This window comes from Larus michahellis, chromosome 9 (assembly GCF_964199755.1).
Source record: "Larus michahellis chromosome 9, bLarMic1.1, whole genome shotgun sequence".
Lineage (NCBI taxonomy): Eukaryota > Metazoa > Chordata > Aves > Charadriiformes > Laridae > Larus > Larus michahellis.
The window spans coordinates 27,500,092-27,526,251 of NC_133904.1; the positions used below are offsets into that span (position 1 = coordinate 27,500,092).

At 48.8% G+C, this 26,160-nt stretch overlaps 1 protein-coding gene across 8 annotated transcripts in view; it reads right to left on the bottom strand.

The window, feature by feature from the left end:
- DOCK11 (dedicator of cytokinesis 11) overlaps positions 1 to 26,160 on the bottom strand; it is an 85,604-nt gene that overhangs the window by 14,772 nt on the left and 44,672 nt on the right. For 5 of the 8 annotated variants that reach the window (XM_074599632.1, XM_074599627.1, XM_074599625.1 and 2 more), the window contains exons 25-44: positions 24,563 to 24,632; positions 24,360 to 24,485; positions 23,722 to 23,793; positions 23,227 to 23,373; positions 22,686 to 22,769; positions 22,162 to 22,273; positions 18,920 to 19,098; positions 16,571 to 16,687; positions 16,310 to 16,333; positions 15,767 to 15,842; positions 15,356 to 15,459; positions 13,220 to 13,331; positions 13,030 to 13,096; positions 11,420 to 11,467; positions 11,142 to 11,219; positions 10,760 to 10,902; positions 9,994 to 10,109; positions 7,499 to 7,636; positions 2,325 to 2,507; positions 1,537 to 1,650 (exon numbers count right to left, since the gene is read on the bottom strand). In XM_074599632.1, the coding sequence (XP_074455733.1) occupies positions 1,537 to 1,650; positions 2,325 to 2,507; positions 7,499 to 7,636; positions 9,994 to 10,109; positions 10,760 to 10,902; positions 11,142 to 11,219; positions 11,420 to 11,467; positions 13,030 to 13,096; positions 13,220 to 13,331; positions 15,356 to 15,459; positions 15,767 to 15,842; positions 16,310 to 16,333; positions 16,571 to 16,687; positions 18,920 to 19,098; positions 22,162 to 22,273; positions 22,686 to 22,769; positions 23,227 to 23,373; positions 23,722 to 23,793; positions 24,360 to 24,485; positions 24,563 to 24,632 (2,110 nt within the window). The remainder of the gene's footprint in view (positions 1 to 1,536; positions 1,651 to 2,324; positions 2,508 to 7,498; positions 7,637 to 9,993; positions 10,110 to 10,759; positions 10,903 to 11,141; positions 11,220 to 11,419; positions 11,468 to 13,029; positions 13,097 to 13,219; positions 13,332 to 15,355; positions 15,460 to 15,766; positions 15,843 to 16,309; positions 16,334 to 16,570; positions 16,688 to 18,919; positions 19,099 to 22,161; positions 22,274 to 22,685; positions 22,770 to 23,226; positions 23,374 to 23,721; positions 23,794 to 24,359; positions 24,486 to 24,562; positions 24,633 to 26,160) is intronic. The other 3 variants (XM_074599626.1, XM_074599629.1, XM_074599630.1) reach the window with 3 other exon arrangements.

The following is a 26,160-nucleotide window of genomic DNA, read 5'->3' on the forward strand; positions in this document are numbered from 1 at the left end:
ACAGGAGACAAGACTAACTGCAGCTTTTACTTATTGAACCCACACTGCACACAGAGTACAGGATTTCACATGCCATGAGAGGCATTTCGATCTGGGCGTGCACAGGGCCAACCTCTCCTGGCCATGTGCAGGGTGCCAGGTTGGCGCTACAGCCAGGCAGGTCCTTCGACCTGCTGAGGAGCTGGTGTGAGAGCGAGAGAGAAGCGCTCCGTGCATGCAAATGTCCCATGATGGGACCATAAACCATGCCCGAAGTATTTTTCATGTCATTCAACATCCGGCTTGTTGGTCTTTGATGTGGTCACTCTTTAATTCCAAAAGAACCAAAGGCATCTGTAGAGCTTCTCACCACAGGAATGTCGTAAGTAGAGAAAGAAACACAGGCTCCAGGCTGATCCCCTGCTCAGAGCAGGGCCATCATCGAGTTAGAGCAAGGCTTGTCCAGCCAAATTTTATAATCTCCAGGGACAGAAATCCCACCTCCTTTCTGGGGCCTGGCCCAGGCCTGCACCATGTTCTTGGGAAATAATTTTTTCATTAAGATGAGTTGGAATTTCCCTTGCAGCAATCTGTGCCCATTGCCTCTTGTCCTGCTGCTCCGCACCTCTGAGAGTAGCCTGACCTCCTCATCTCTAGGATCTCCCTTTCGGTAGTGGACAACCGCGCTTAGGTCCCCCTCAGCTTTCCCTCCTGTGTGATGAACCTGGCCCATGTTCCGTCTCCTCGGGCTCCTGCTCCCCAGCCATCTCCGTGGCTGTGCAGGGCAGACTCTCCAGTGTATTGAAATCTCTTTTGTACTCTTGCACATAAACCGTATCTAATGATGTAAAATACGATCAGAAAAGTATGGCTCAGTGAAACCCTTATAAACACCTGTGTATGGAGAAGAACTGAGGTTTTTGCCAGGTATATCCCAACTACAACTTTGTTATAGCACAATTCAACAACTAACCAAGGCTCACATTCCACCTTTAGGTCACAGGATGATCACAGCCCTGTAAAAACGCTTCCCATTGTCCTCTATCCTACCCTGGCAGCTACTCTGTGTGCAATGGAGTAAGCTGCAGTGAAGATATATTGTTCAATGGGCTGGGTAGAAATACAACCATCAGTCTCCATGAAAGAGTGCTTTCTTAATATTACTGACACTCAATTAATTACTATCAATTCCTGCTAATTATGACCTGCAGGCAACAGAAGTACCAGACCCTCCCTTGTCATTCCTCTCAAGGCTGGAAGTTCACAGAAAGCTCTGGGGACACCCTTGCAGGCAGCACACTTTGCAAAGTGTAACCTGAACTGCTGAGCTCCCTCCTCTCGGCATGAGGCCTCACGGATGGAGCGTGACCTGCTGCGCAGCTGGGCCTGGGGCTGGTGGCACAACACTTGTTTACTGAGCAAACACAGCCCAGTACAAGTTTATAAGTCATAGCTCCAATCATTACCTTTACCCTTAAACATGGTTTCCTTGAGCACATCCCCAGTCTTGCATTAATGTCTGATAGCACACGATGTGATTTAAAGTCTCCGACTTACCTTCATAGGTCTGTCACTGTTTGCAAAGTTGTTAATGATGAGCAAGGAGTCCTGAAACCTCGTCCCACCGCTGAGTGCCACATCTGCTATTAATTGGCTCACCGCAATTATTATCTGTTGGGACAGGGTAGGGGCTTTATTTAACGAGCCCTGATAGAGGTGTTTTAGTGTCACAGTTACATAAAATGCCCATGGGAAAACATCAGGCCTTTCCCACAGCATAAGCCACGGTGGTGGTTGTGGCTTTGCTGTCACATCTCCCGAGGACCAATACTCTACAGAGGATCAAACTGCTCTGCTGAACAGCAGGTTCACAGAATTAACAATATGACAATCGTAATACAAATCCCTGTTTGCACATCAGTTACCTTCTTTCGTGCTTCATTATAACACAGACGGTATTCCTCTATGCCCTTAGGTATCTAAATTTGCTTAAAAAACCCCAGTGCTGCAAAAGCAGCTCCAGAAAAATCCCTCCTCCTGCCTCAAAGGCAGCTCTTCTTGCCATTCCTTCCGCCCCAGCCCAGCCAGCCTCCAGGGCAGAGATGTGTCGTGTGTGATTCCAAAAACCCAACAGCTTGGAGTACTCGATAGCAGTGTATTTCACCCAAGGGGCCCCGGGCCAATCACTGCAAACAGGAATTAGGCAAAGCCTGGAAATCAAGAGGATTTTTGTCCATATAACGACGACAAGATCCTCTGCAGATACGAGGTGACATAGTTATACTGAAATATCTGGTCATTAAGTCTGAGATGATCTGCTCTCTCCCTTTTCCCCAGTCACTGACCTGAAGATGCGTTCTCAGAAACGTTCTCCTTTTGGTGAACTCAAAGTTATTTCTCATCAGGAGATACAGAAGAGCAGAGGCTTCGTTCCTTGTGGAGGACAGCTTGGAAGTGCAGCACTTCAGGATCTCATAGCAGAGGGCAGCGCACATGTTCACCCTTCCCTTGAAAAACGCTGAGGGAAACTTCACCAGAGGCATGCAAATATGAGAAAATATACCGTTAAATTAAACCCACATAGCTCAGATGGGCAGGGACATGGGACAACACAATGGGGTCCAGTCTGGACAGCCTCAATAAAATTTCTGCCAGAGTTCTGAGCCTGAAAGTATTTGTGGGAATGAATTCGAGGCCTATTTTAAACCATGTTTCCTAGAGCAATGTGAACTTTGCAGTCATACTTCTTGGGGATGTGCTCGTGTACGTCCATCTATCCCCTCCCCCAACACCCCTTCCCCCAACAGCTTTTGGGTTCATTGGCAAATTCTCACCAAATTGGACGGACAGAAGTTACAAAAGCATAAACACCACCAGCGGGGCAGAGAGGAGAGGTCCCACAGACATTCCCACCAAAGGCTGCCACCTGGGACATCAGAAAATCCTCTGGAGCCCGTCCAGAAGTCCAGGCCTGCTGGGAAGCGTGACCTGAGATGCTCTCACAGCTCCTTCTACATGCTCCCCCCAAAAAAACCTCAAATCATGACTGTCATCATTCAGGAATGCAAACAAGAGACTTGTCTGTCCCAGCAACCCTAAAACACACAGTGACCTGCCCTGGCCCCTCGGTCGGACCCAGCCCCAGGTAGGAGGAGGATCAAACCAAACCGCAGCGTGAGCTACCTCAGCTAGCAACCGGGGCCCAGAGATTTGCAGCAGGGCAAAGGAAAGCAGAAGGGGAAGTCTGCCCTTACTGCCCGTAGCATGTCTGTCACCTTACCAAACACTGACAGCTGAGTACCTCTGCAGGGGCAAGCTCAGCCACGCCTGACAAGCAGACGGCTGAGGGGAGAGGGTTATCACCAAAAGGGTTATCAAACATTGGAGCAGGCTGCCCAGGGAAATGGGGGAATCACCATCTCTGGTGTATTTAAAAGAAGGGCAGATGTGATGCTGAGGGACATAGTTTAGTGGTGGTTTTGTCAGCGTTAGGTGGACGGTTGGACTCAATGGTCTTAAAGGTCCCTTCCAACCTAGACAATGCTATGATTCTGTGACTGCCAGTGTGCAGCCGTCTGGCTGCGGTCACCAGTGGTGGCTGGCAGGCAGGGGGCACCGCACATGGCTTCCTTCCACCCCGGCCACAGCGGGCTGGGCGCAGGGAAGCAGAAAAAGGAAGGGTTTTGTGCTGGCACTCAGCCGCCTCCGCAACCACCACAGAGACCTGGCTGGAGAGGGGTGACGCCAGCACCTCCCCGAGGGAGCAGAGGCTAGTCGAGCATCGCACTCTGCTCCCCTCTGCGGCAGATGGGGACCAGCCCCAGGGAATTTCCTGGCACAAAGAGGTGACAGGGGCAACCGTGCTTTTTGTCTGTTCAGAGGAAAGATGTGCTCATTCAATGTGTAAATTCAAGACCCAATGATTCTCACGGGGCATGGTCCATGAGCCGCTTCGAGCTGCCCCATTACCTTCTCCCTGTGGGAGATGACAGTAAACACAGTCAGACTGTTCACTCACACCCTCCAAGTCAGAGCCTGCAGCTGTTACCGTGGCCCTCTACTCCTTGTGTTAAGTATATATGATTCAGAAAAGTAGGTACCGCTGTGGCCACCACCATGGCGTGCTGGTGAAAGGGTGTCAAAACAGGAATCTAGGAGCTGTGGCTAGCAAGACCACTGTTGTGATTACACCAAGCCACAGAGATCACAAGGCAGCACGAAGACACTGATGAAATACTTGGTGTCCACTGCCTCTGGCCAAAATTATTTTCCAAAAAAAAATGCGAAAAAGAAAAGAAGCAAATAAGCATCATAGTAACACAGGGCCAAGAGGATCATGTGCGCACTTGAGAAAGGAGCCATTAAATAAGTGCTGCCTGTTGTAATGCAATCCTTCTCCCACAGCCAGGTGGGGTCAGGCTCATAACTGGCATTAGCCCAGAGCTGGCCACAGTGGTGTGCGATGGGGCACACGCAGGCAGCGCACAGGCACCCAAGAAGATACGGCTGGCACTTGCTCTCAGCAGGAACCACCGCTTGCCTGCAGAGGCTTTTCAGACCTTTCCAACCCAATGCTAGGGAAAAAAAACTTTGTCTGGGAATCTGCTGCAGAAGCAGCCCAAGATCCCTCCCCTGTGTGCTCCCCTCCACACTGCACCAGCTCTGGAGGAGAACCTGTGCCCTGTTCACAGGGAACCTGCGTCCCCAGGCAGCCACCTTCTGGAGACCAAGTCCAGGAAGATGCAACCGCTCGGAGCGCCAGGCCCGGGGCAGCAGGCCCAAGGGTGCATGCCTGCAGGAGATCTTCACCACTGCACGGGAGGCTGTAATGATGCTGCATCCCGACAGCACGTGGGGAGGGAAAGCACAGCTTGACATGGTCAGGGGACACTGCTAACAGGGAAAAGCTTCCCAAATCAGCTGTTGCAGGGAAGGAGCAAGGCTCTTCTGGCCTGGTCTTTCTGATGCCTCTAATGTGCCCTGCTAGTGTCAACGCACCGAGGGAGCAGGCAGCTACCTGGGGTTTCCATCACCCCCACATCCACAAGCCTGAGCTGCTCTTTAATGCAGGGCAAGTCATCTCAGCCCCCTCCTCTGTGCATGTTTTCCTTCATAACCTTTAATTTCAAGACCATTCCCAAGCATGTGTACATGTATTTATCTGTAAGTGATACTCTGAAAAGAAGGATTTAGTTGTTAAGAAAACCTAGAGTATAACATAAAAGCAATCTAGTTTTTGTTGCTTCTTCCCAGACAGTAAATCAGAGAGTTTTCTTCCCAAATTCCCAGCACACATGCTTGCAAGCAGCATTCATTCTAAAACCAAAACCAAACATGCAACGAATTACAGAACTCGTTTGTTCTTTGCTTTCTTGCGACATTTCTTTTTTTCTTTTTTTTTTTTAATCTTTTGCCTACCAAGTAACCAGACTTAATGCAGAAAGAAAGCTATATATGACAGATTTTGGGATGCAGAATAAATCTTGGGAGTTCTTTCCCTTCCAGCAACCATTTTCTGTGACCCTAGATAACAGGAGGATTCTTTTCATTGTAATTATTAGCTACAGAAGGCCATAAAAATGACAAATTGTCCATTCCAGCTGTGTCAAAAGTGTAACTCGCTTTTGGTTTACTTGAAGTTAACACTAATTTATAGTTAACAGTGATATGCAACCCAAAAACAAAGCAGTGCAGCTTTCGTATTTCAAAATAAACTTGCAGGAAAACATGCCATCCTTGCACGTCTCGTGAAATGCAGTGACCTTCTCCACTATTTTATTGTCACTTTGGGCCTCAGAAAAGCCCTTCAGAGGACTTAAAAGGAAGTTTGGGACTCATGTGGTTGTGGAGTTGGCAAAGAAAACACTTCCTTATAGATACCATCTGCTGGGCTCATATCTTGCTTTTACAGAAGCAACACTGTGTCCTGTCATAGGGGAAATGTGAGAAATTAACTGAAACCAGTATTTCGTATCTTTGAAGACCCATGATGCCAAATCCAGTGTGGATTCAGGCTGGCATAAATCCAAGAAAACGACCCCACTGCCCCTCCTTCCAGCAGCCAAAACGGCAGCCTGTGTTGCTGTAATCAGCATTTCAGAAAGGCCTGACAGGCTCCGGGTTTTGAAGGCTGATGGTGAGATCCAGTTGAGCGGTGCACAGGTTTGGCTTCAGCATTTGAACACCCACAGAAAATTTGCCAGGGAGGCAAGGATGGTCTCTTATCTGCTGTAGGCACAAAACAAATATTTCTGGCTAAACAAACTTTTGACTAGTCAGGGGAAGAGACGTGCAGAGAGGCGGTGTCTGGTGGGGTGTGTGCAGACCTGCAGCAGGATGGATCTCAAGGCTAAGCAGATCCCACTCAAGCAGAAAACTCAAAAGGAAGGTAGAGCAATAAACTTGTGCTGGACCCTGTAGAAAAACGGAGCGATTCCTGCCAGTTCCCAATCTAGCAGGCTTTCAGAAGCCCCATGGAAAAACATCTCGTGGGAGACCATGCTGTCTGGAGCCAAACAGGTAGCGAGCAAGACTTCTGCATTTTCTGCTTCTCACATCTGCTTAGGACGACCCAAAATTCAGCCCTAGACACGCTCATACTAGCTCTTAGCTTTGCTGTGGGGTTATAGTAAAACGTACATATCACAGACTTTTCCCACCTTTGAAAAACAGTTTAGCGGCCTCTTTCTTTAATCCAACTGTGTTTGGCAACCGCTGCAGGGCCTTCTTTGGAAGTGGCCCTTTGCTGCCTACCGTCGGCATACTGTGCTCTGCCTGGCTGCGATCTCATGCCACGGGGATTTACCTCATTAATGAAGTGTTGCGTTCAAGTGATTTGAGAGGTTTTAATTCATTTTGAATTTATGATCGTCGTGGTTGGGTTCTGTTTTACCTCAAACCGGGACATTGATAACTGTGCAGCTTGGAAGGAATGGACGTAAATCTGGTCTCCCAGATGTACTTATGAGAAGCGGCAGGTTTTGACAAGCATGAAGGGAAATGTCAGCAATAGCATCAGTCACTGCTCTCCTGCGGTTAGCTGCGGCTTTGACACTGCTTGAGCTCAGGGGATTAAACAGCCTCGCTCCGTACCAGGGCTCAGAAAAGCGTAAAGAGAGGTTCGGCAAATACTACCCTCTTTCAAAGGCAGTGGGAGAGGAGCAGCTTGTCAGTACAAGTATTATTCAAGCAATAGCATCGTCAGCGATACTGACGGTTTGGGGCAAAGATTCAAGACACACCAGCTTTTGATTGAACAGATACTAATCTTTAACAGCAGTTTTGTGACCACGGCAAGCGAAGGAATTCCTAGCGATTGCTGCTTTTGTTTCCCGGTATCCAACAAATAATAAATAACTGTCGAAATAGATAACTTAATCTGGGCTGTTTTTTAAATCAGTTCAGAAATTGTTTTCTAAAACCCATCTCCAAACAGCACAAAATAGCAGTTCAACAGGAGTTGAAGTGCACTGATCTCTTCTGTCACACCTACATAAATCTGGAGTCATGTATTACATACCTTGCTAATGAAACCTCTCAGAGAGGCGAACACATGCTTAAGAGCTGCTTCCGACTGCCCGTTTTTGAGAAAAGCAAGATGAATATCAAAAACCTTCTTCATGAGTGGATTGTGGCCATCGTTGCTTAAAAGCTGGGTCTGGAAAGCAACAAATGATTTTATTTTGCAGAGATGCTGTGCCTGAAGCTGGAAATGACATAGGTGATTCTGCATAATTAATCACATCAGTTCGAAACCAGATAAGGTTTAAGATAAAAATAGGTTTAAGATACAAATATAATCAATAAATGTGACAACCAGTACAAACTTACAGTAGTTGGTCAGAAGCTATTTTTACAGCAGAGAATAAACCAAAAATATTTTACCACTTTTGCATCACTAATTCCAAAACCTAATTCAATAATCTGTACAACTTTAACTGGTTGCTTAGAGTTATTTTAAATAAAACAGGTTGTTACCAACATAACTATTGCACTGTTTTTTCCATTTCTTATTTGTCTCGAGTGTTTTATTTGCAGCCCAAAAGAGAGAGAGAGAGAGAGAGGGGAAAAAAAAGGCTATCACATCTTTTCACAGATTGCTGTACTAAGTCACTACACTTCCCTTGTCTTCTGCAAAGTTGTGGCAGTTTGCACCTCCTGGGAACCTATCTCCCTTTTCCCCCTTCCCTGCAGAGAGGTGATAAAATGGAATTACTTGGAGAGGATTAATATAGTTTGGCGTCAAGAGTTATCTTGCCTATGCCTGTGTCATCCTTGCAGCTGCTGCACAGGACATGGTGGCCACCCAGCAAGGACATGGATGTCCCATATCCATGTTGGAGCGAGTCCAGAGGAGGCCACGAAGATGCTGTGAGGGCTGGAGCCCCTCTGCTGTGAGGACAGGCTGAGAGAGCTGGGGGGGTTCAGCCTGGAGAAGAGAAGGCTCCGGGGAGACCTTCCAGCCCCTCCCAGTCCCTAAAGGGGCGCCAGGAGAGACGGGGAGGGACTCTGGAGCAGGGAGGGGAGCCATGGGACCGAGCGGGGACAGTTTTAAACTGAAAGAGGGGAGATTTAGATGAGATATTAGGAAGAAATTCTTTGCTGTGAGGGCAATGAGCCCCTGGCCCATGTTGCCCAGAGAGGTGGTGGAAGCCCCATCCCTGGAGGTGTTCAAGGCTAGGCTGGATGAAGCTCTGAGCAACCTGATCTAGTTGAAGATGTCCCTGTTCACTGCAGGGGGTTGGACTAGATGGCCTTTAGAGGTCCCTTCCAACCCAACACATTCTGTGATTCTATGATTCTAGATCAATAGGAGATCAATAGTCCCTATCTCATTGCCAGTCCAAGCAATCCTTGGGCTAGATAAGATTTGTCTTCTGACATCCTATACACATCTTGTAGTGGGGTAAGTTTAGGTTCCATACTTTCTAACTGAACTTATTTAACACTGTCAGTGGGAGCACCATCAGCGCTTTTACTGCAGAATAGAGCACACTTCTGTGCGGTAACGCTGTGTGACCATAAAAGCAAAGCAGAAGCCCATTAAAGCGGAAGGGAATCCAGTCTATCCTGTGGTTTGAAAATCACATTGTCTTGTGGTTCAGCCATATTCAAAAAGAGGCAACTGAGAAAGTCAAGCAAGTTTTAACTCTTGCATCTAAATCCTTCTGCTGTTGCCAAACTATCAAGGAGTAATTTATTGTATGCACCAGGCTGGCTTTTTCGCTCCTTAACAAAAAAGGGCAAAGGATATGAAGCAGAGAACACGATGAACTTTCTCTTCGTGTTGTTCAGTACATCTAAAAAGGAAATCTTCATTATGCTTACTCTGAAATCCAGCGTTGCACTTGTGACATTATGCAAGACACATTGCTATGAGCAGGATTCCTCCAACCACACTTCGAGGAAGAGCTTTTCTGAACAGTATTTCAGTATTTTGCTGCCAGCCTGGGGTTCTCTTCACCACAGAGGCTTTGATTCTTGTACATGGCGATGACTACTGGGAATGTGAATCGGTATATGGAGGAGAAAACTTCTACCAGTGTTACTGATCCTATCTGAACTGGTAACCACAGCTGGAATGCCTCAGCCCCAGAGACATTTATGTTACACTGATTCAAGGAATTCCAGGCCTCGCTTCTAGGCAATTTATGGTAGAAAACAGTGACTGTTCTAAAAATGCTAGACCTTCATTTCCCTTTCCTCTAGTCCCTCCTTTCTACATGATGTACATTTCCTCTTATTCTACTTTTGTAACGCCTACAGTCATGGTATAACATCCACATCATTTTTTCTGGTCTTGCAGTTTTGAAGAAATTGCAAGATTGCATAACTGCACGATTGCTCTGAGACCTTGTGAAACACTCAGCGTTTTGGAAAATAAACAAGCTGCAAACAATTTGCTTTTGTAGAGCCTTCCACACTCTGCCACTCTAGGAGAATGGATCACCAAAATCAAAACCCATACAGAAACACAGCACACTTTTCTACAATACTTTTGATTTCGATGCTGACCTTGAAACTCTGAGTGAAAAACGAGATGGTGTCCAGGATGGTGAGGCACACTTCGGTGGCAATATTTCCCTCCAGTAAGGCCTGGTGCACAATATCTGCTTCTGAGGTGCCTGCATCTGCGGACAGAAAGCAAATCGGGAGGAAACAGTGTTCAACACTCCAGATCGCAATGCCGATATAGATAAGGTTTCCCCTTACACTTCACTGGCTTTGGAAGATGAGGTTAAGAACAGCAAGATGCTGAGTCTGCCAGCCCTATTTGGATAAGCTGCCTCAGCCTGATGCCGATGGAGAAAACCAATGTCAGTATTCCTGCTTAATGTCACTGTCTTTAAAGCCAGACAGAGAATGAGGTGTCCAAGGTGCATCCACAGAGGGGAAACGGCAAGATGCTTCAATGGGGCAAAATTCACCCATGTGGAGAGGCTCAGAGCAGCTCCCAGCCCCCATCTCTGCATAGGGCTGAACCGTCCCCCCAGGGCAGCCCTCCTGCCTGCCCTGCTCACCGCACACTCTCCACCAAAGAGCCGAGCCAAGACAGGCCAGGGGAAAAAGCCACCCAAGTCCTAAGCCCAGGGGTGATTTTTAAGGGGCTGGCTTAAATGTCACCCCCACCAATCTAGGAATATTGTAGGGAGGAGCGGTGACCACTGTAATTCTGCAGAGTTTGAATACCCTGAAGCAACAAGCAGCAAGTGGACAACGGCTACATGCAGTTTTCAACAGGCTAATACTCTGTGGTTCCATCTTGCTTGGCTGTACATACTGTGGTTGAGCGTGAAGGAGGTCTCCAAGCTGCCCAGATGCTGGAGCCGCACCTGCATCCCTCCGGTTCTGCTGCGGAGCGCTGGCATCGTCTGGGATTTCCTATCAGCTCCCGTGTGCTTGGACAACCAGGCGTCATGTACCCTGCAAGGGGAAGGGGAGAACATGGGTTTGGATAAGCAGCAGCAGCCACACCACTACAGGATTACACGAGGCACCAGGACGGAGACCTGGCCTCCCTCCAACACATGAATCCGGCTTATCCCTGGCAATCCCAGTGGGACTGGCCAGGCAACCCTGGTCTCGCCTGCACCAGGTGGCCCTAGAGCTAATGGAAGAGCAGTGCTGCTGCTCAGGGAGCACAGATGCCACTCATGTCTCACCTGCAGCCGTCTGTGGGGGACACTGCCGACCTGGGCGGGCAGCCGGGAGCACCTGGGCCTGGGGGTCTCATGCAGGAGCTGGAGGGGAGGGAAGGGGCAGGGGGCTAAGATGAGGGGATTCTGCTCGCGGCGTGGCGCTGAGCAGAGTCCTGGCCCCGCAGGCTCCTGGCTGGCCTGGGCTGTCCTGGCGCGGCTGTGCACGGTCCCTTCCTGCCACGGCTGCTGCTGGGAGCATGGGGATGGCCCCCACCATGGCCCCCAACGGAAGAATACAGTACCTGGCAATGTTTCTCTTCCCCACGTATCTGAAGTGAAATAAACACACCCTAGAAAGAAAATAAAATACATCTCTGTTACAGATCCTGCAGATCAGGAACAATCCAGAATATCATTCTAGCTTAGGAAGTGTGGGTTAGATGAGTGGGCAGAGGGGGATGGAGAACTTGCTGACCGGCAGAGCTCAGAGGGTTGCGGTCAGCAGCACGGAGTCCAGTTGGAGGCCTGTAACTAGCTGTCATCCCCAGGGGTCAGTACTGGGGCCGGTCTTATTCAACACACTCATCAACCACCTGGGTGAGGGGACTCTTCAAGTTTGCTGATGACACAAAACTGACACCAGAAGGCGTGGTACCATACAGCCAGACCTAGACAGGCTGGAGAGCTGGGCGGAGAGGAGCCTCGTGGAGTTTAACAAGGGCAAGTGCAGGGTCATGCACCTGGGGAGGAATAACCCCCTGCACCAGGACAGGTTGGGGGTGACCTGCTGGAGAGCAGCTCTGTGGAAAGAGACCTGGGAGTCCCGGGGGACGACAGGATGCCCATGGGGCAGCAATGTGCCCTTGTGGCCAAGGTGGCCAATGGCACCCTGGGGGGCATCAAGAAGAGTGTGGCGGCAGGTGGAGGGAGGTCATCCTCCCCCTCTGCTCTGCCCTGGGGAGGCCACATCTGGAGTGCTGTGTCCAGTGCTGGGCTCCCTGGTTCCAGAAGGACAGGGAACTGCTGGAGAGAGTCCAGGGGAGGCTACAAAGATGATGAGGGGACTGGAGCATCTCTATCATGAGGAAAGGCTGAGAGCCCTGGGGCTGTTTAGCCTGGAGAAGACTGAGAGGGGATCTCATCAATGCTCATCATTATCTAAAGGGCAGGTGTCAAGACTCTTTTCAGTGGTGCCCAGTGACAGGACAAGGGGCAACGGACACAAGCTGGAACACGGGTAATTTCATCTCAACATGAGGAAAAACTTGTTTCCCTTGAGGGTAGCAGAGTACTGGAACAGGCTGCCCAGAAAGGCTGCGGAGTCTCCTTCTCTGGAGATATTCCAAACCCGTTCCTGTCCAACCTGCTCTGGGTGAAACTGCTTTGGCGGGAGGGGTTGGACTAAATCATCTCCAGAGGTCCCTTCCAACCCCTACCGTTCTGTGATGCTATGATTTAAAATCTTCCCTGTCCTTGTCTGCAGACACACTCCTGGGATTTGCATTTACAAGTTACTTGATTTCACACCCTCGGATTCCAAACCCTATGGCACATCCCTGTCACCTCACCCATCTGTTCCACCGAACCCACTGCAAAGCAGAGGCTGTGCTGGTTACGGTGGGATGCTGTGCCAGTTACAGTGGGATGCTGTGCTGTGAGCCCTGCTCACTACGGGTCGGGGACACCCTCCTCACAGCCTGGACTGAGCACAGGACTCCACCACTTCACCGGGCTCCCTCAATACACACATGTTCCTTATCAGAGGGAGGAAGAACATTTCATGACACCCTGACCAGAGGCTGCTAGTGCTGCCCAGGACCGCGGGCACCCAGCCAGACACACCACACTCCTCCTTGACTGGTGCTGCCTGCACAAAGGTGCAGTGTTTGAATTGCAGCCTCATGATACTCACTCCAGAAGCACAAGGACGTTGATCAGCTCTTGGGGAGAGAATTTGTTCCAGTAAGCTAAAAGAGTATCTGAAAGAAAGGAAAGAACAGTGCACCGAGATTTAAAAAAAAAAAGAGGCCCTAACAGGCCAAAATCACCAGTGATGGTCTCTTGTCTTTCTGGCTGCCTTGCAGTAAGCAAGACCCACCAACCTTCAGAGATCATCTTCACAATGTAGAGGTAGCACATCAGAAGCGTCCGGATCTCAAACTGGTCCAGGCGGCTGCAGTGCGACACGTTGCTCCTTGTGGAGCTTCTGCGGACCTAAGGGGACATGGATGTGACATGGAGGCCAGCGGCTGCGGGTGCCCGGGCTGCACCCAAGCAGAGCACAGGGCGAGACACCAGCAAAGCCGGCACATACCAGATATGCCAGCATTTCTTCCGTCCCCCTCCATCTGCACCCCCACAGCACCATTTGTGACACGTTTTGAAGACATCTCGCCCCTCAGGGTTGCTGCCCACACAGTGATGGGCAATTTAGAAATCCCGGACACATAGCCAAATGCTTCTCTGGCCAGACAAAAGTCGTCTGGGGGAGAATGATGGCTTATCCAGCAAAATGCAGGGCAGCCCTGCTTTCACTTCCCCTGCTCTCTGCGGCGTCTAAGCTCCCTGGCATTCTTGAAGTCAGTTCTTGTCAAACAAAACAGTTCATCAGCTGCCACGGTTTAAAGCAAGAATCCAACTTTCTGTTAAAGATGTACACTTCAAAACAAAATGTCAGTTATTAAAAAAACCAGGAAATTTCAGCTTAAGAGAACTTTTTTTTCCCTTGATTTTTGGAAGCGTCTCTTGTTTTTCTTCCTACTTAGTGACTTAGGCAAAAGTAAGTGAAATCCTGCTGGTGAGTCAACCTGTGTGGGAAAGGCTTAGGCATTGTGTGGTGGGAAACATGACTTTTAAAGCTTTACCAGTTTTTGGGTTTTGCATTCTCTGTGCTCGCCCTAGCTGTATCCTCCGACAAATGGACATGATTAAGCCCTAAGCAGGATGCTTCTCCTAAAGCTGTGCCTCACATGTTTGGAGAGCGATCCGCAGATCGTATTTGTTGTTTATTCTGGGACAGGCTGGGGATGTGAGTCATAATAAAACAGAATTAAACATGCAGTTCAGAGTTGCAGATACAGTGCTACAGCCAGAACTTTGCTGTTGAACATGCCAAACTATCAAGCCAGCACACAACTCACTCCAGAGGAACAGGCGATAAGTGACGTGTCTACCTTTGTGGAGCAGTGTTAAAGCTGTGCTCCGCTATGTGGCATTGCTTTTAAATCATTTTGTGGACATTGCACTCCCTAACAGAAAAGCTGTTTCTCAACGGCTCTGAAAAACGTACTGTCAGGGGCTCAGAAGAGGATGCCTAGCTGTGGGGAAGAGCTAAGCTGTGAGCAATAACGCTTTCTAAAGCACACCCCGCCAGCAGGGCTGAAGCATATGCTTAGAGCTGTGCGGAACGGGAACAGTTCAATACCCAAGTGTTTGACTGTACTTGGGTCTTGCAGCTTCGTGATTCACGTGCGAGAGCTTGAAAGGCCCCACCTCTCCTCAGCGTGTCAGGACACAGCCAGCAGGAGCCCAGGTAATCTGTGACGTGCTTGTTGTAAGGGCCAAAGTTTTTAAAGATGCATCAATGATTCATGTCAACCAATCCAAGACATCTGGAAAGCGCCCCGGGGAAAACCAGCGGCTGGTTCGCACAAATACCTGATTCCCATGCGCGCAATATGCCAACACAGAGAGCACACCCTGTCTGAAGAGTGGGGTCAGAGCTCTTTGTGGTGTGACCGCCGTCACCTTTGGCAAGTTTGGGGCTGTGGTTATTAGCCTGTGCCAGTTTTCCTACAAATACCTCCTCTCATCTTATGTCAGGGGTCACTGGCCATCTCACATCATGGTGCTTTGCCTCCCAGCCATGTGTGGAAACCAGTTCCCAGCACCGTGCACTGGCCGGGCTGAGACCCGTCCGTGCACAGGGAGCACGTCTGAGTATGGATAAATGCACCACGGGAGCAGAGATTTTCCCCATGGATTTTGCCTTTCAGCTTTGGTAAGTAATTTGTCAACAGTTATATTTTTGTCTCAGAGATGTTTGAAGAGGCAAAGCATACCAGACCAGTGAGCCTGACCTCCTCTGTTAAACATGAATCTTACTTGTTTCCAAACAGAGATATTTATAAGCCAGCTTTTAAGAGTGCTACCACAGGGAACTCCTTTTCCCTCCCCCTTTAACACAGCCCACAGACTACTGCAGTGAGCACTGTCCTTTCTAACCCCAGATACATTACATTTTCGCTCTGATCCGGTGAACTGGTTGCCCCCTCTGAGTTCAGGGATCCTTTCGAGTCCTCCCGCTTTATTGCATGACCATTTGGAAGTGCTGCTCCACAGGCTGAAAAAACCCAAACCCCGCAGTTAAGCCCTTTGCACTGGCACTCCCCAGCACATCACGGCTAGGGAGTAGAGGATGCGATTCCGACAGCACAGACAGGGCTTGCCAAAGCCCCATGTCAGAAGCTGATTAATCTGGAAAGGCCAGTTGGGGTGACACCATGTCCAGGCAAAAGCATATAAACTCTGAGCGGCCCTTTGGCAGGCAGCTATTTCAGGTTTTGGGTAGCAGGTTTTGGCTTTTTGGGACTGCTAACAGTTACATTCAAAATCAATGGGAAAGTTCAAGTTTAGAAAAATCAATTTACCTGGATCTTTGTCTGCAATGAGGCTGGATCTATTTGAGGGGGATGCAAAACTGCACATGAATTCATCCCTGGATGCCTGTAAAGCAATATGCGGTTTTTGTGACCAATGGAAGATAACACTTATTCTCTTATAGAAGAGAATAATGAAATAAAAAAAAGCAAATTAGAGCAGCTTTTAAAATGCAGATGAGAAGAAAAAAATCTATTTCCTTATTCCTATAACAAGGAGAGAAACGACTTGGGGAGGAGTGCAAAGAATAGCAGAACATATTAAAGTAAGTCATAGCAGGTTTTTTCCCTTTTGTTTTTCAACATCCGGGTTGAAATTTTGAATTGTTTTTTTCAAAATTTTTTTTTTATTGCTGTTGTTTTGCCGCAAACAAGGACGCAAGCCTAGTCTGCAAGGCTAAGCCCTCCTGGGAACCACACACAACCCTCAGGCAGGTGGGCAACTCCCCAGAACGGCTGCTGCGGTCTGAGGCTGAGTCCTGTTGCACCTCATTGCGCTTTGAGGGGGCGGGGGGGGACGACAGACAGACTTACCTCACCACATGGCACTACGCAGACCTGTAAAGAAACATATTAAACAATAGCAAGCAAAAGGGTGGAGTCATTGTACCCAGCGCTGCAGACTGAACCAAGTCATAGGAAAGGCCAAATTAAAAGAAACAAGCACATTACGGAGGAGAAAAACACACTTATTTCTAAAGCTGAGCCTGGTTGCTGGCAGCGGGAGTTGCGCGGGGTTATGCAGGGAGAGGAGGACGGAGGAGGAGGGCGAGGAGGCATCGCTGGTTTACTCACGGGGCTGGAGGCGGCTGTGCAGGAGTAGAGTGCCTCACGGCTGGCCACTCGCTGGACGTTCTCCAGGAGCAGCCCAAACAGCGGCAGGTAGAGCTGGGCTATTTTTGCCTGCTGGTTCTGGAAAAAAAGCCAGGGAGAAAAATGTAGGTAAGAGCCCAGGCTTTTCAATGGAGTGAAAAATGGAAAGTCTTGAGCCAAAACACACGCACATATATATTTACACACTGTTTGTGGTGTCCGAGGACAGGGGTTGGTTTGGCTTCTTGTCTCTGCTTCCACAACTGCCAGGCAGGTATTACCCCTCAGGCAGCGAGCTTGGGACACTCAGGGTTTTGGGGGCTGAATAACGTTCCTAGTCATACAGAACGTGTGACGAACGAAACCCCGCATTTCCTAACTCTTTAACTGGCACTTCATTCACACGGTTTGACTTTCAAGTGCAACACCCAGCAGTAATGAAACAAAAACATTTGGTCCTCGCCTGGTGCTGGCAATCGCTTCCAGTCAGAAATTCTCCATAGCAAATGCTCCTACTTAAAACAGTTTCTAAGAACAGATTGATTTGGACTAGGTGATATAGATCGAAAATGGTCTGGTTTCTAAATGCAGGGCTCTCATGTTCATTTTTTTTGTTAAAAAATTATTATTATGGACTTGACAGAAAGGTTAAAAAAAAAAAGAAATTTAAGGCTTGCAAATTGAATGGTAAATTTTGACCGATATAAGAATACAATTTTTTCTTCTGGTGCAGTATGACAAAAGACAAAGAAATGCCCACGGGGTGAGAAAACCCTCTCTCAGCCCTTGATGGAGGCAGGGTTTCCTTGGTCGAAGTGAGACTGCAGCAAGAGGGGTTGGACTAGATGATCTCCAGAGGTCCCTTCCAACCCTATGATTCTATGATTCTAAGAGACCTTGCCAGGCTCGGCCTGTCCTGCCTGTGACGTGATTTTTTGCTTTGGTGTCCTGGGACACCAGCTGAGCATCCTGCCCTGGCTCCAGGCCAGTTGCTGGCCACACAGCCCAGAGCACAACACATGTACAAAAATCCAGTGGCACAATTTTAAGGCGGGTGGTGTTTTTGAGGAGGCAGGGAGAGCGCTGCACACTGTGGGGGCAAACAGCTCCTGGACTAGGGGGAGGGTTTTCAGGCATCCAGAAGAGCAGAAGCAGGCTGCCCCTGACCCAGTCTTGTCAGAGAGCTGGCAAATCTCCCCTGAAATATCAAGTCTTGCCAAGTATCATGGGCTACAGTTCTGTTTCCAGGCTGTGCAAGTCACCACAGATCCTCAGCGCAGAGGAAAGTAAGCCCACCTCCTGCTCAGCCCTTCCAAACAGGGAGAGGAGAAGGAGGAAAAGGAGAAAAGGAGGGAGGAGAAAAGGAGAAAAGGAGGAGAAAAGGAGAAAAGGAGAAAAGACAAGGAGAGAAGGAGGAGGAGAAGGAGGAGGAGAAGGAGAAGGAGAAGGAGAAGGAGAAGGAGAAGGAGAAGGAGAAGGAGAAGGAGAAGGAGAAGGAGAAGGAGAAGGAGAAGGAGGGAGGGGAGAGGGGGAAGAGCTGGCTCTGACTCCACGCAGAGCGCAGGACCCTGGGCACATTCGGGTCACTTCTCCCACCCGGCATGCCCGGGAGTCTATTCACATTCCCAGATAAAATTCAGAAATGCAGCACACTAGGAGCAATGTGAGGAGCTAAACTCCAAAGAGAGGCATGTTTTCAGCCTAGGGCAAGGACAGGTAGTATCCGTACAGGTAGCTCAGTGCTTTCAAGGACATATGGGTCAGCAGGGAGCAGCATCAAGAAAGAAAACAAGCCCATCTCCAAGCTCTTTCAGGAATACCGCACGCTCAGCCTCTGACCAAAGAAAGCTGAGAGCTACCCAGCGGAAATCCAGCTTCCCATGGGAATCCGCAGATCCTCTCCTCTGAGTCACTAATTAGTAAAACACGCAGCTGACCTGTAGCAGAGATCAGCCCTGTTTCCTAATTATAGTATATTAATGTGGGATATTAATTTAAGCCCAAGACCAGAACAACATTGACGTTGCTTAATTTTGTTGAACAGCCTCCTGGCTAACGACACTCTCAAGATCCTTAATGGCTCAGGGCTTTATTATCTAAATACTCAGCATGAATAAGAGCACTGCGGTTATCTGACTGCATTGTTTGTGTTTCTAGATCATTTCTCAGAGCTATTACTGTTATGCCATAACTATCAGTTATTTCCAACATTTCCCTAACAAAGTAATTAGAATACCCTTGGTGCACCACACAAGATCTAAAACTCTGATGTGTGTTTTATTCATGAAATTCAAGAACATTATGTTTAAAAGCAAACAAAATATGCCTGACCTTGTGCTGGTATCTGTTGTCAAAGGCGTGCTTTATCAAGAGATTTTTTAACACTGAGACGGCCGTATATCTGATATCGTAGTTGTCCTGCAAGGCAACAGAGGCTTCTCTGAGAAGCATCCCCACCAGGAAATGATGCCTGCAATACTCATCAGTTAAACTGTACTCAAGATTTACATCTGAAAGAAACAACAAGGCAACGGTTAAGGATCTGTTCAGAGAAAGACACAACGGTCACGTAAGCCACAGCGGTCTGTGAGTACGGTTCATCGCTCTCTCCTACAGTGCACTGACTATATTTTTCTCCACCACTATTTAAGTCATATCAAAGAATTCGTCATCTTCCAGTTCAGGCTAATCATTAATTTCAGCCTTCACCATTTCAGCAGCAGCTAAAAGAAGGATTTCTGCAGTGTGATGCTTTACAAAGCTTAGCGCTCCAAAGAGTCATCTGTAAAGTAAGAGACGGATGAGATGGGAAAAGGCAGCAGGACTTACTGCCTGGGGGCTGCCTTGCTCCTGGCTGGGGGTTATCCTGTAAGTCCCCAAACTGCCCAGGCACGGTGGTGCCACCCTCCGCGGCAAGGGTGGTAGCGGGCAGGGGAGGTGGTGCATTTACTGTGGTCACCCAGCCCTAGCAGCACCATCTCTGCACCCTCCTCCACCTCCCCCATGAGCCCTGCATTCCTTCTCCCCAGAGCAAAGGAAATACTCCCACTGGGATGAGGGATGCAAACAAGGACACGGTGCCAAGTGACCACTACTGCGTCCTCCAGCGGCTCACACGGACAGGCTTCCCAGCCCCGCGACAAGGAGCAGGGAGCCAGGACAGCGTTCCAGGCAGCTGCTTGCCAGGATCTGTGAGCTTCCCACCAGCAGATATCGAACGCAGCTCCCTAAAAGCTGCACTGACTGCCAGAAGAAGGCAGCTCAGTATCTAATCACCTTGGTTAATTTAACTTGTACCCTGCATCTCACATATATACTGTGATCAAAGGAGCGTCTGCTGCAAGGGCGAGGCATCATTCCCAGTGAGGTGCCTGGATAATGCAGCAGGGAAGCGACAGAGACAGAGGTTTTGGTGAGGGGGGTGTGTGCACCCAGGCTGCGACCCATGACCTTGCCCTGACACCGTTATCTCCATCAAAAAACCCATACGCCTCATCAGAGCCACGACAGGCACCATTTGACTGTTGCATTTTGGCACTAAGCCTCCCAGAGGGATAACCCCAAAGCTGCGCGTTCTTCCCCCAAGGGGTACAAATACTGTCTGCTCAGCTCAGACTTTTTTTTGTGTGAAAATCCCACAGGTGTGAAAGTTTTTCTGTGGTAAGGCAGGCAGGCATCCACACAGCTTTGAAAATCCCAGCCAAAGGGTTCCAACAGCTCTGTGTCTGCAAAAGATATTTTTAGGTTCATTGATTCATAAGTAGCATTTACTGGTTTGTGAAAGTCTGATTCAGAGGAAAGAGAAAACAATCTATCTGGAGCGTTACTAGCTTTCATTGTTAGTCGTGTTAGCAAATGCTTAAGTGTCACAAATCACGGTTATTTCATTAATCAAATGCAAGCGAATTGATTGGAAGCTGTGTATTTAATTTGACATTAGAGGATTCAGTGATCCCAGTTGGACCTACCTACTGAAGTGAACCGTTCCACAGCAAATGAAAAAAAATCTAATTCACGTGTAAAAAGAAAAGGGACAAATAAAAAGACAGCAAAAGTAAACAGGAATAAGTAATGCTCTAAACCCTGGAGAAACAGGACAGTACAACATGTTTTAATATTATTTGTAAGGCTATTGCTTAAGTCCCAGCTTCTGTCAGTCTCTTGGGTTCTTTGCTATCATGAGATTGCAAAACCAGTTCTGCGCTGCTGGTTGTGAGGACAGGCTCGGGGGTTCACTCTGGCCGATGGCACACACATGTGCCCCCCCAGCCAGGCTGTGGGGATGCAGACCAGCAACAGCCTCGGTAGCTGAGGGGTTTCAGAGAAAATGCTCCAAGCGTAATGCTCCAACTCAACATGATGCAGCCACAGGGATGTGCTCTGCCTGCAGGCCCGTCTGCACCAGCTTCTGCTGCAGAAGCCCTCTCTATCCACCTTCCGGGGGCTATTCCTTCTTTTCCCAGTAACAGAGAGGGCTGGGCATGTCCCCTCTCTTCATGCAAACAAGCGGATAAAGAGGTGAGGCACACCAGCAGGATATCTCCTTGGTGATGTGCACATCACATCTGCCCATCTCCGAGTCCACTATACCCTGTAATCACAGGTCTGTCCATAAAAACACAGGTTTGTGATGGAGACGCATCACTACATGTCACTTTACAGCTTGCCCAGAGAGGTGGTGGAGTCTCCGTCTCCGGAGACATTCCAAACCCGCCTGGACGCGTTCCTGTGCCACCTGCTCTGGGTGACCCTGCTCTGGCAGGTGGTTGGACTGGATCATCTCCAGAGGTCCCTGCCAACCCCAGCCGTGCCGTGATTCTGTGATCCTGTGCCACGGCAGAGCACAGCCACCGCTGCAAAGGCACTTCTGCTGCCTGAGGATAGGCTGCTCTACTGTAAGAGATGTGCGTGAATGACAACTGCTACCACTATTTTAAAATACATATTTTAAAAATAAATCCTCATCTGGTAGGTCCTAGTCGGAGTAAAAGAGAGGAGGAAGGATGAGCTGCTCTTACAGCTTTTCAGTTTAACCATCGCAAATGCAAAGGTGAATGTTAATCAAGAAAGAGCATCCTTACGTTATCATGCCACTGAAAAGCAATCAGGAGGCACTGGGGGGGTGTTTTTCTCTTTCTCAGCCATTCCCAGCAGTGCACCTTGTTAAACTGTGCCAGGCAAGTAGCCAAACTGATGTAAGAGATTAGCAGCTGGTGCAGAAAGCTCCGAGCAGTCAGAAACATACCAAAATAAGGGAAACTTCAGAGTCACTGGTGCTTCTGCCGCCTGGATGTGTGTGGAACCACTTTGGGACTTGTATGGCTGCACCCTGAGACACAACCAAACATCCTCTTGCCTCCATCAGAATAAATCGTAGAACCATAAATCCACTGGGCTTTCACACAGGGGAATCCCAGACCTCACTCTCCTCTGTGGTACTTATCTTGGCCAGGTTATTAGCATCCAAACCTGGCAATCTTTACTGTATGAGTCTTTTACATTTAGAAGTTTACAGATGAGAAATCGGGACCCAGAGAGAATAAGGCTAGCCAGTCTCTTGAGAGAGAACATACCTTGAACTCTTTGTAGCTTGGGTTTGGAAAAGGTCATTGGTAAGTTCAGAGGAATGTAGTGCTCATGATTGCAAATGGTTTGAAGAAATTCAAACTTGTATTCAACCAGCAGCTGAGAAAAAAAAGAAAAAAAAAGACAAACATAAACTATGTTTTCAGCTTGACTCCTTCACTTCCAGTTCAATGTGTTTGTTGCACAAGGACTGGGGAGTCTAAGTAGCATTTGGTGAAGGCAGATTCTTGTCTTGTTCCCCCTGTCACTTCATGCAACTGTCACATGGGACTTCACCTTTTTTATCCAGACCATCAACCAACCTCTCCTTTAGTTCTGACTCCTTACTTTGTTTTAAAGCTTATCTGTATTCAGGCTCTTGGCCCAGACAAAGAGGTCTCTGCCTCCAGAGGACTCGGCAGGAACAGTGTCTAAAAGGCCTCCAACAGTTGTACAAAATAATCACTACAAAGCTTTGCCTGGCGTAGATACATACAACTGCAAACCACCTTTGACAAACCATGCCGCTTACCTTAGGGTCTTTTGGGCTGAATCCAGAAATGTAATCATTTATCAAGTTAAAAACGAACCCTCTGTCCATAAAAGTCAAGCAACGCTGCAGAAAAAAACAGCAATATGTGATCAAGCATCAAAAATAAAAGCATTCATGCTAAATCATCTCCATACTACCGTCCCGCCAACAGCCAGATTTGATCCTCTCGGCTGCTGCTGGCTGTCCAAAACCTACTTGATCCTGTTTCTCTGCAACTGTTTAGATGACCTCACTTAAGTCTTCAGTGGACAACAGAAATATTTAAAACGAGAGGACATGTATTTCCTCGCAGGTTTTGAACATGACTGAAAACCCTAGATAACATATAGTGTATCATAGTCTTTATCTTGGAAAGAGAAAGTTTCTTTCCTAGGAAAGATAATCCCCTCCAGAGTTTTCATCATCAAAGAAACCAAAGAGATGATAAAGTACGAACGCATTTGTTTGCTTGCTGCTTATTTCTAATTGTTTGGCGCTTTTTTCCTGATAAAAGCCTGGGAGAAGGAAAGAAACTGCTGACCTTCAGGAAGTTAGCCAAGCTAAAGTTGACATTCCTGGACTCTTCGGGGATTTCATTATAGCGAATGGTGACGTGAGGAATGATGGCGAGCAGCAGCGAATGCAGGGCGTGCTGGTAGGAGTCGGGGAACCGCTGGCCCCTGGGCAGCTGGAACCAAAAGCATGTCCCACGCTCAGCGCTGGGGAGAGCCGAGCACAGGCACAAGTTCCCTTTAGCATTTATTTATGTTATTTCCTAATAAAACACCGGCACAAAGAAAGCACTGGCTGAAACTGCAGAGGAGGCGGCTGCGTGAGCCATAAGGGGATCTGGAATTTTTAAATTACAATTGAGAATGAAAAGGGGAACAAGGGAAAAAAAGGAAAGCTCTGGCTAGCTGTTCAGCTTGTCAGGTTTTTTTTAAATAAAGAGTTAGATGGCTTTTCAGAAAAACTTTTGGAGGAGAGTTTGTTTGTGATGGCTCTGTAATGCAAAATTACACAAATTTATTTTTACCTTGATTTTGTTTTCTTCCAGTAAGTACATTGCCATTGACTTCGCCAGTGCTTCAAAGAAAAACCAGGAGTACTAGAATGAGGAAAGGATACTGTTATCTTTCTCAGCAGGATCGAACGTGTTTGACTGTGGGGGGAAGCAGCAGCATGGGAGGGAGAGCTCGCGTTCGAATGGCATTCGTAAGCCCACCCGTGCTCCCACAGCTCGCTTGGCAGGGCTGCCTTTGCTCCCTGGAGGAGCCCTGCCAGTCTCAGGGTGGGAACAGCTCCGTCCCCTCCGCACCCCAGCGCACCCCGCGAGGAGCCAGCGGACTTTGGGGGTGCAAGCCCTGCAAAGGCCCAGAGAGGCAGAGACTCAATCTGCCTCCCGTGAGCCACCCCTCACGGGCGGCTTGAGGGAAATAAATAAAACTGGCAAAGTGAAGAGCCCTTTGCTGTGTCCTGCCATTAACACAGCCAGGTTCCCTGCAAGAATTCAACTCTCTTGTAAGGGGCAAACCTCAAGGATGCAGATGCGAGGAGCTGCCCTGGTAGCTTTGCTCCTGTGGTGGGTTTGGATGGTTCAAAGTGTTGGGCTTTGTACCAGAGCCCCTTTTCCTCCCCTCCTCCCTTGGCAGCCAAGTACTGCCAATACTTCACCTTGAGCAGCTTATTGATGGCTAGAAAATCTGCGGACTGCTTCAGGATCGTGGCCATGGAAAGGACCAGGATTTCATGCGTCATCTTCGCCTGTGTGACGCTGGGTTTCTCAGCTCGAAAGACGTACTGAGGCAAGAGGAACAGTGTCAGCAGCGGGCCTGCTCCCAGCAGGGAGTTTTGCAGTGCGGTGTGTCATGACTGACCTTTATAAAGGAGCGCAAGTAGTGGTCTAGACCTTCTTCATGGCACTTGGACACGATGTGCAGAAGAACCCTGGGGACAAAATGTGGTTTGTGTTCAGCACGCAATGTGAGGGCAAGTTCCTCCAGCTCATGAAAGCAGACACCATCTGTGTCCTATCCTGCTCAACCCCAAAAGCCTCACTGCTGGCACGGCCAGACGTGCAGAGAGCCAGCGCTTGCAGGCGAGCATCCCTCACAGCTCCTGGGGCTGCACCATCCTTGCTGCAGCACGGCCCCTCGCCGGAGCACTCAGAGCCGAGGTGGCCAAAGCCTCTTCTCTGGTCTGGTGCTGGACCAGGTGTCGCCCAGAGCAGCTGCTTTCAACGCTGGAGGCTCCCTGCACAAGGAGGTGAGGTGGAGCAGGGGACTTCTCTGCAGGGGACATATCCTATTCCTTGGCCTCCGTGCATGCCAGGATTAAAGCCTGCTGCTACTTAAGTTCACACTGCAGTGAACATTAAGCACCTGAACAATGCCCAGGTGTTAGATATCTAAGTCGAAAACAAAAATATTAAGTTAATCTGCTCTGCACCCAGTTCTCTCTGGCTGTACCGACGGACCTGCTATATGGAGAGCAAGCCTCCTTCCCCCGCTGCATGCCTTGGATTCACCCACCCCGTGCAGCTTACCACGTGTTGAGTCTGTCCTCACTGGGACGCTGCCCTTTCCTAACAATCACACAAGCGACAACAAACAACTATACTACTACATCAAGCCTGCAAAATGAACACAAAAACCCCACAGAATCTCTGCTGAGAAGCAGGGAGAAAATTCTCCATCATTTTTAGACTCTGATACCTTCCTGCATCCCCTGAATTTATTAATTCTGGAAGGCTTTTCACTGAATTTACATCATATGCTCCTTGTTACATGCACTGGATTATTTTCGGGCTGTTGCCTTGCAGTTCACTGGGGACAGACAGACGCTGGAAAACATGCCAGCCCTCTGGAAGCGCTCCAGGCGGCTGATGAAGGCAGCAAGCGCCCAGTTTCCCCAGCCAACATTGGGGATTTACATTCCAGTCCCAGCCAGAGGGAACAACAAACGATTGCACATTGTCACAGACCCCACAGGCCAAACCACAGGGAGGAGTTTACAAGACATTTATCAGATAAAGAGGGTTTTAAATTCCACTCTGAAAGTCTGGATGAGAAAAAAAAAGTTGTCATTAAACAGAAAGCTATTGACAAAGTGGAGAGCATCAGGCCAAGCTTTAAAAAGGTCTCTGGAAGGGAAGGTGGGAGCCGGTCACCCAGCAGGCAGCCAGGGCCACTTGTTCCCTTGTCTTTGCCCTCTGCTGATTCAAGCAGAGTGGGATTGCAGTGCTCCACGCAGGGGGAGTCTCCACAACCTGTACCACATGGCGCAGGACTGTGACTGCATGGGCCCCGCGTCCCTGGGAGAGCAGGGCTCAAGTCCCGCGTCCCTGGGGGAGCAGGGCTCAGCCTCCGACCTCCGGTTCCATGGGAACGAGATGCTTTGGGTACACAGACCACAGTACCTCCCGGAGTCAGAAAAAGATCTCCATGGAGCAGCATCCAGCATCCCCCTTTGCACT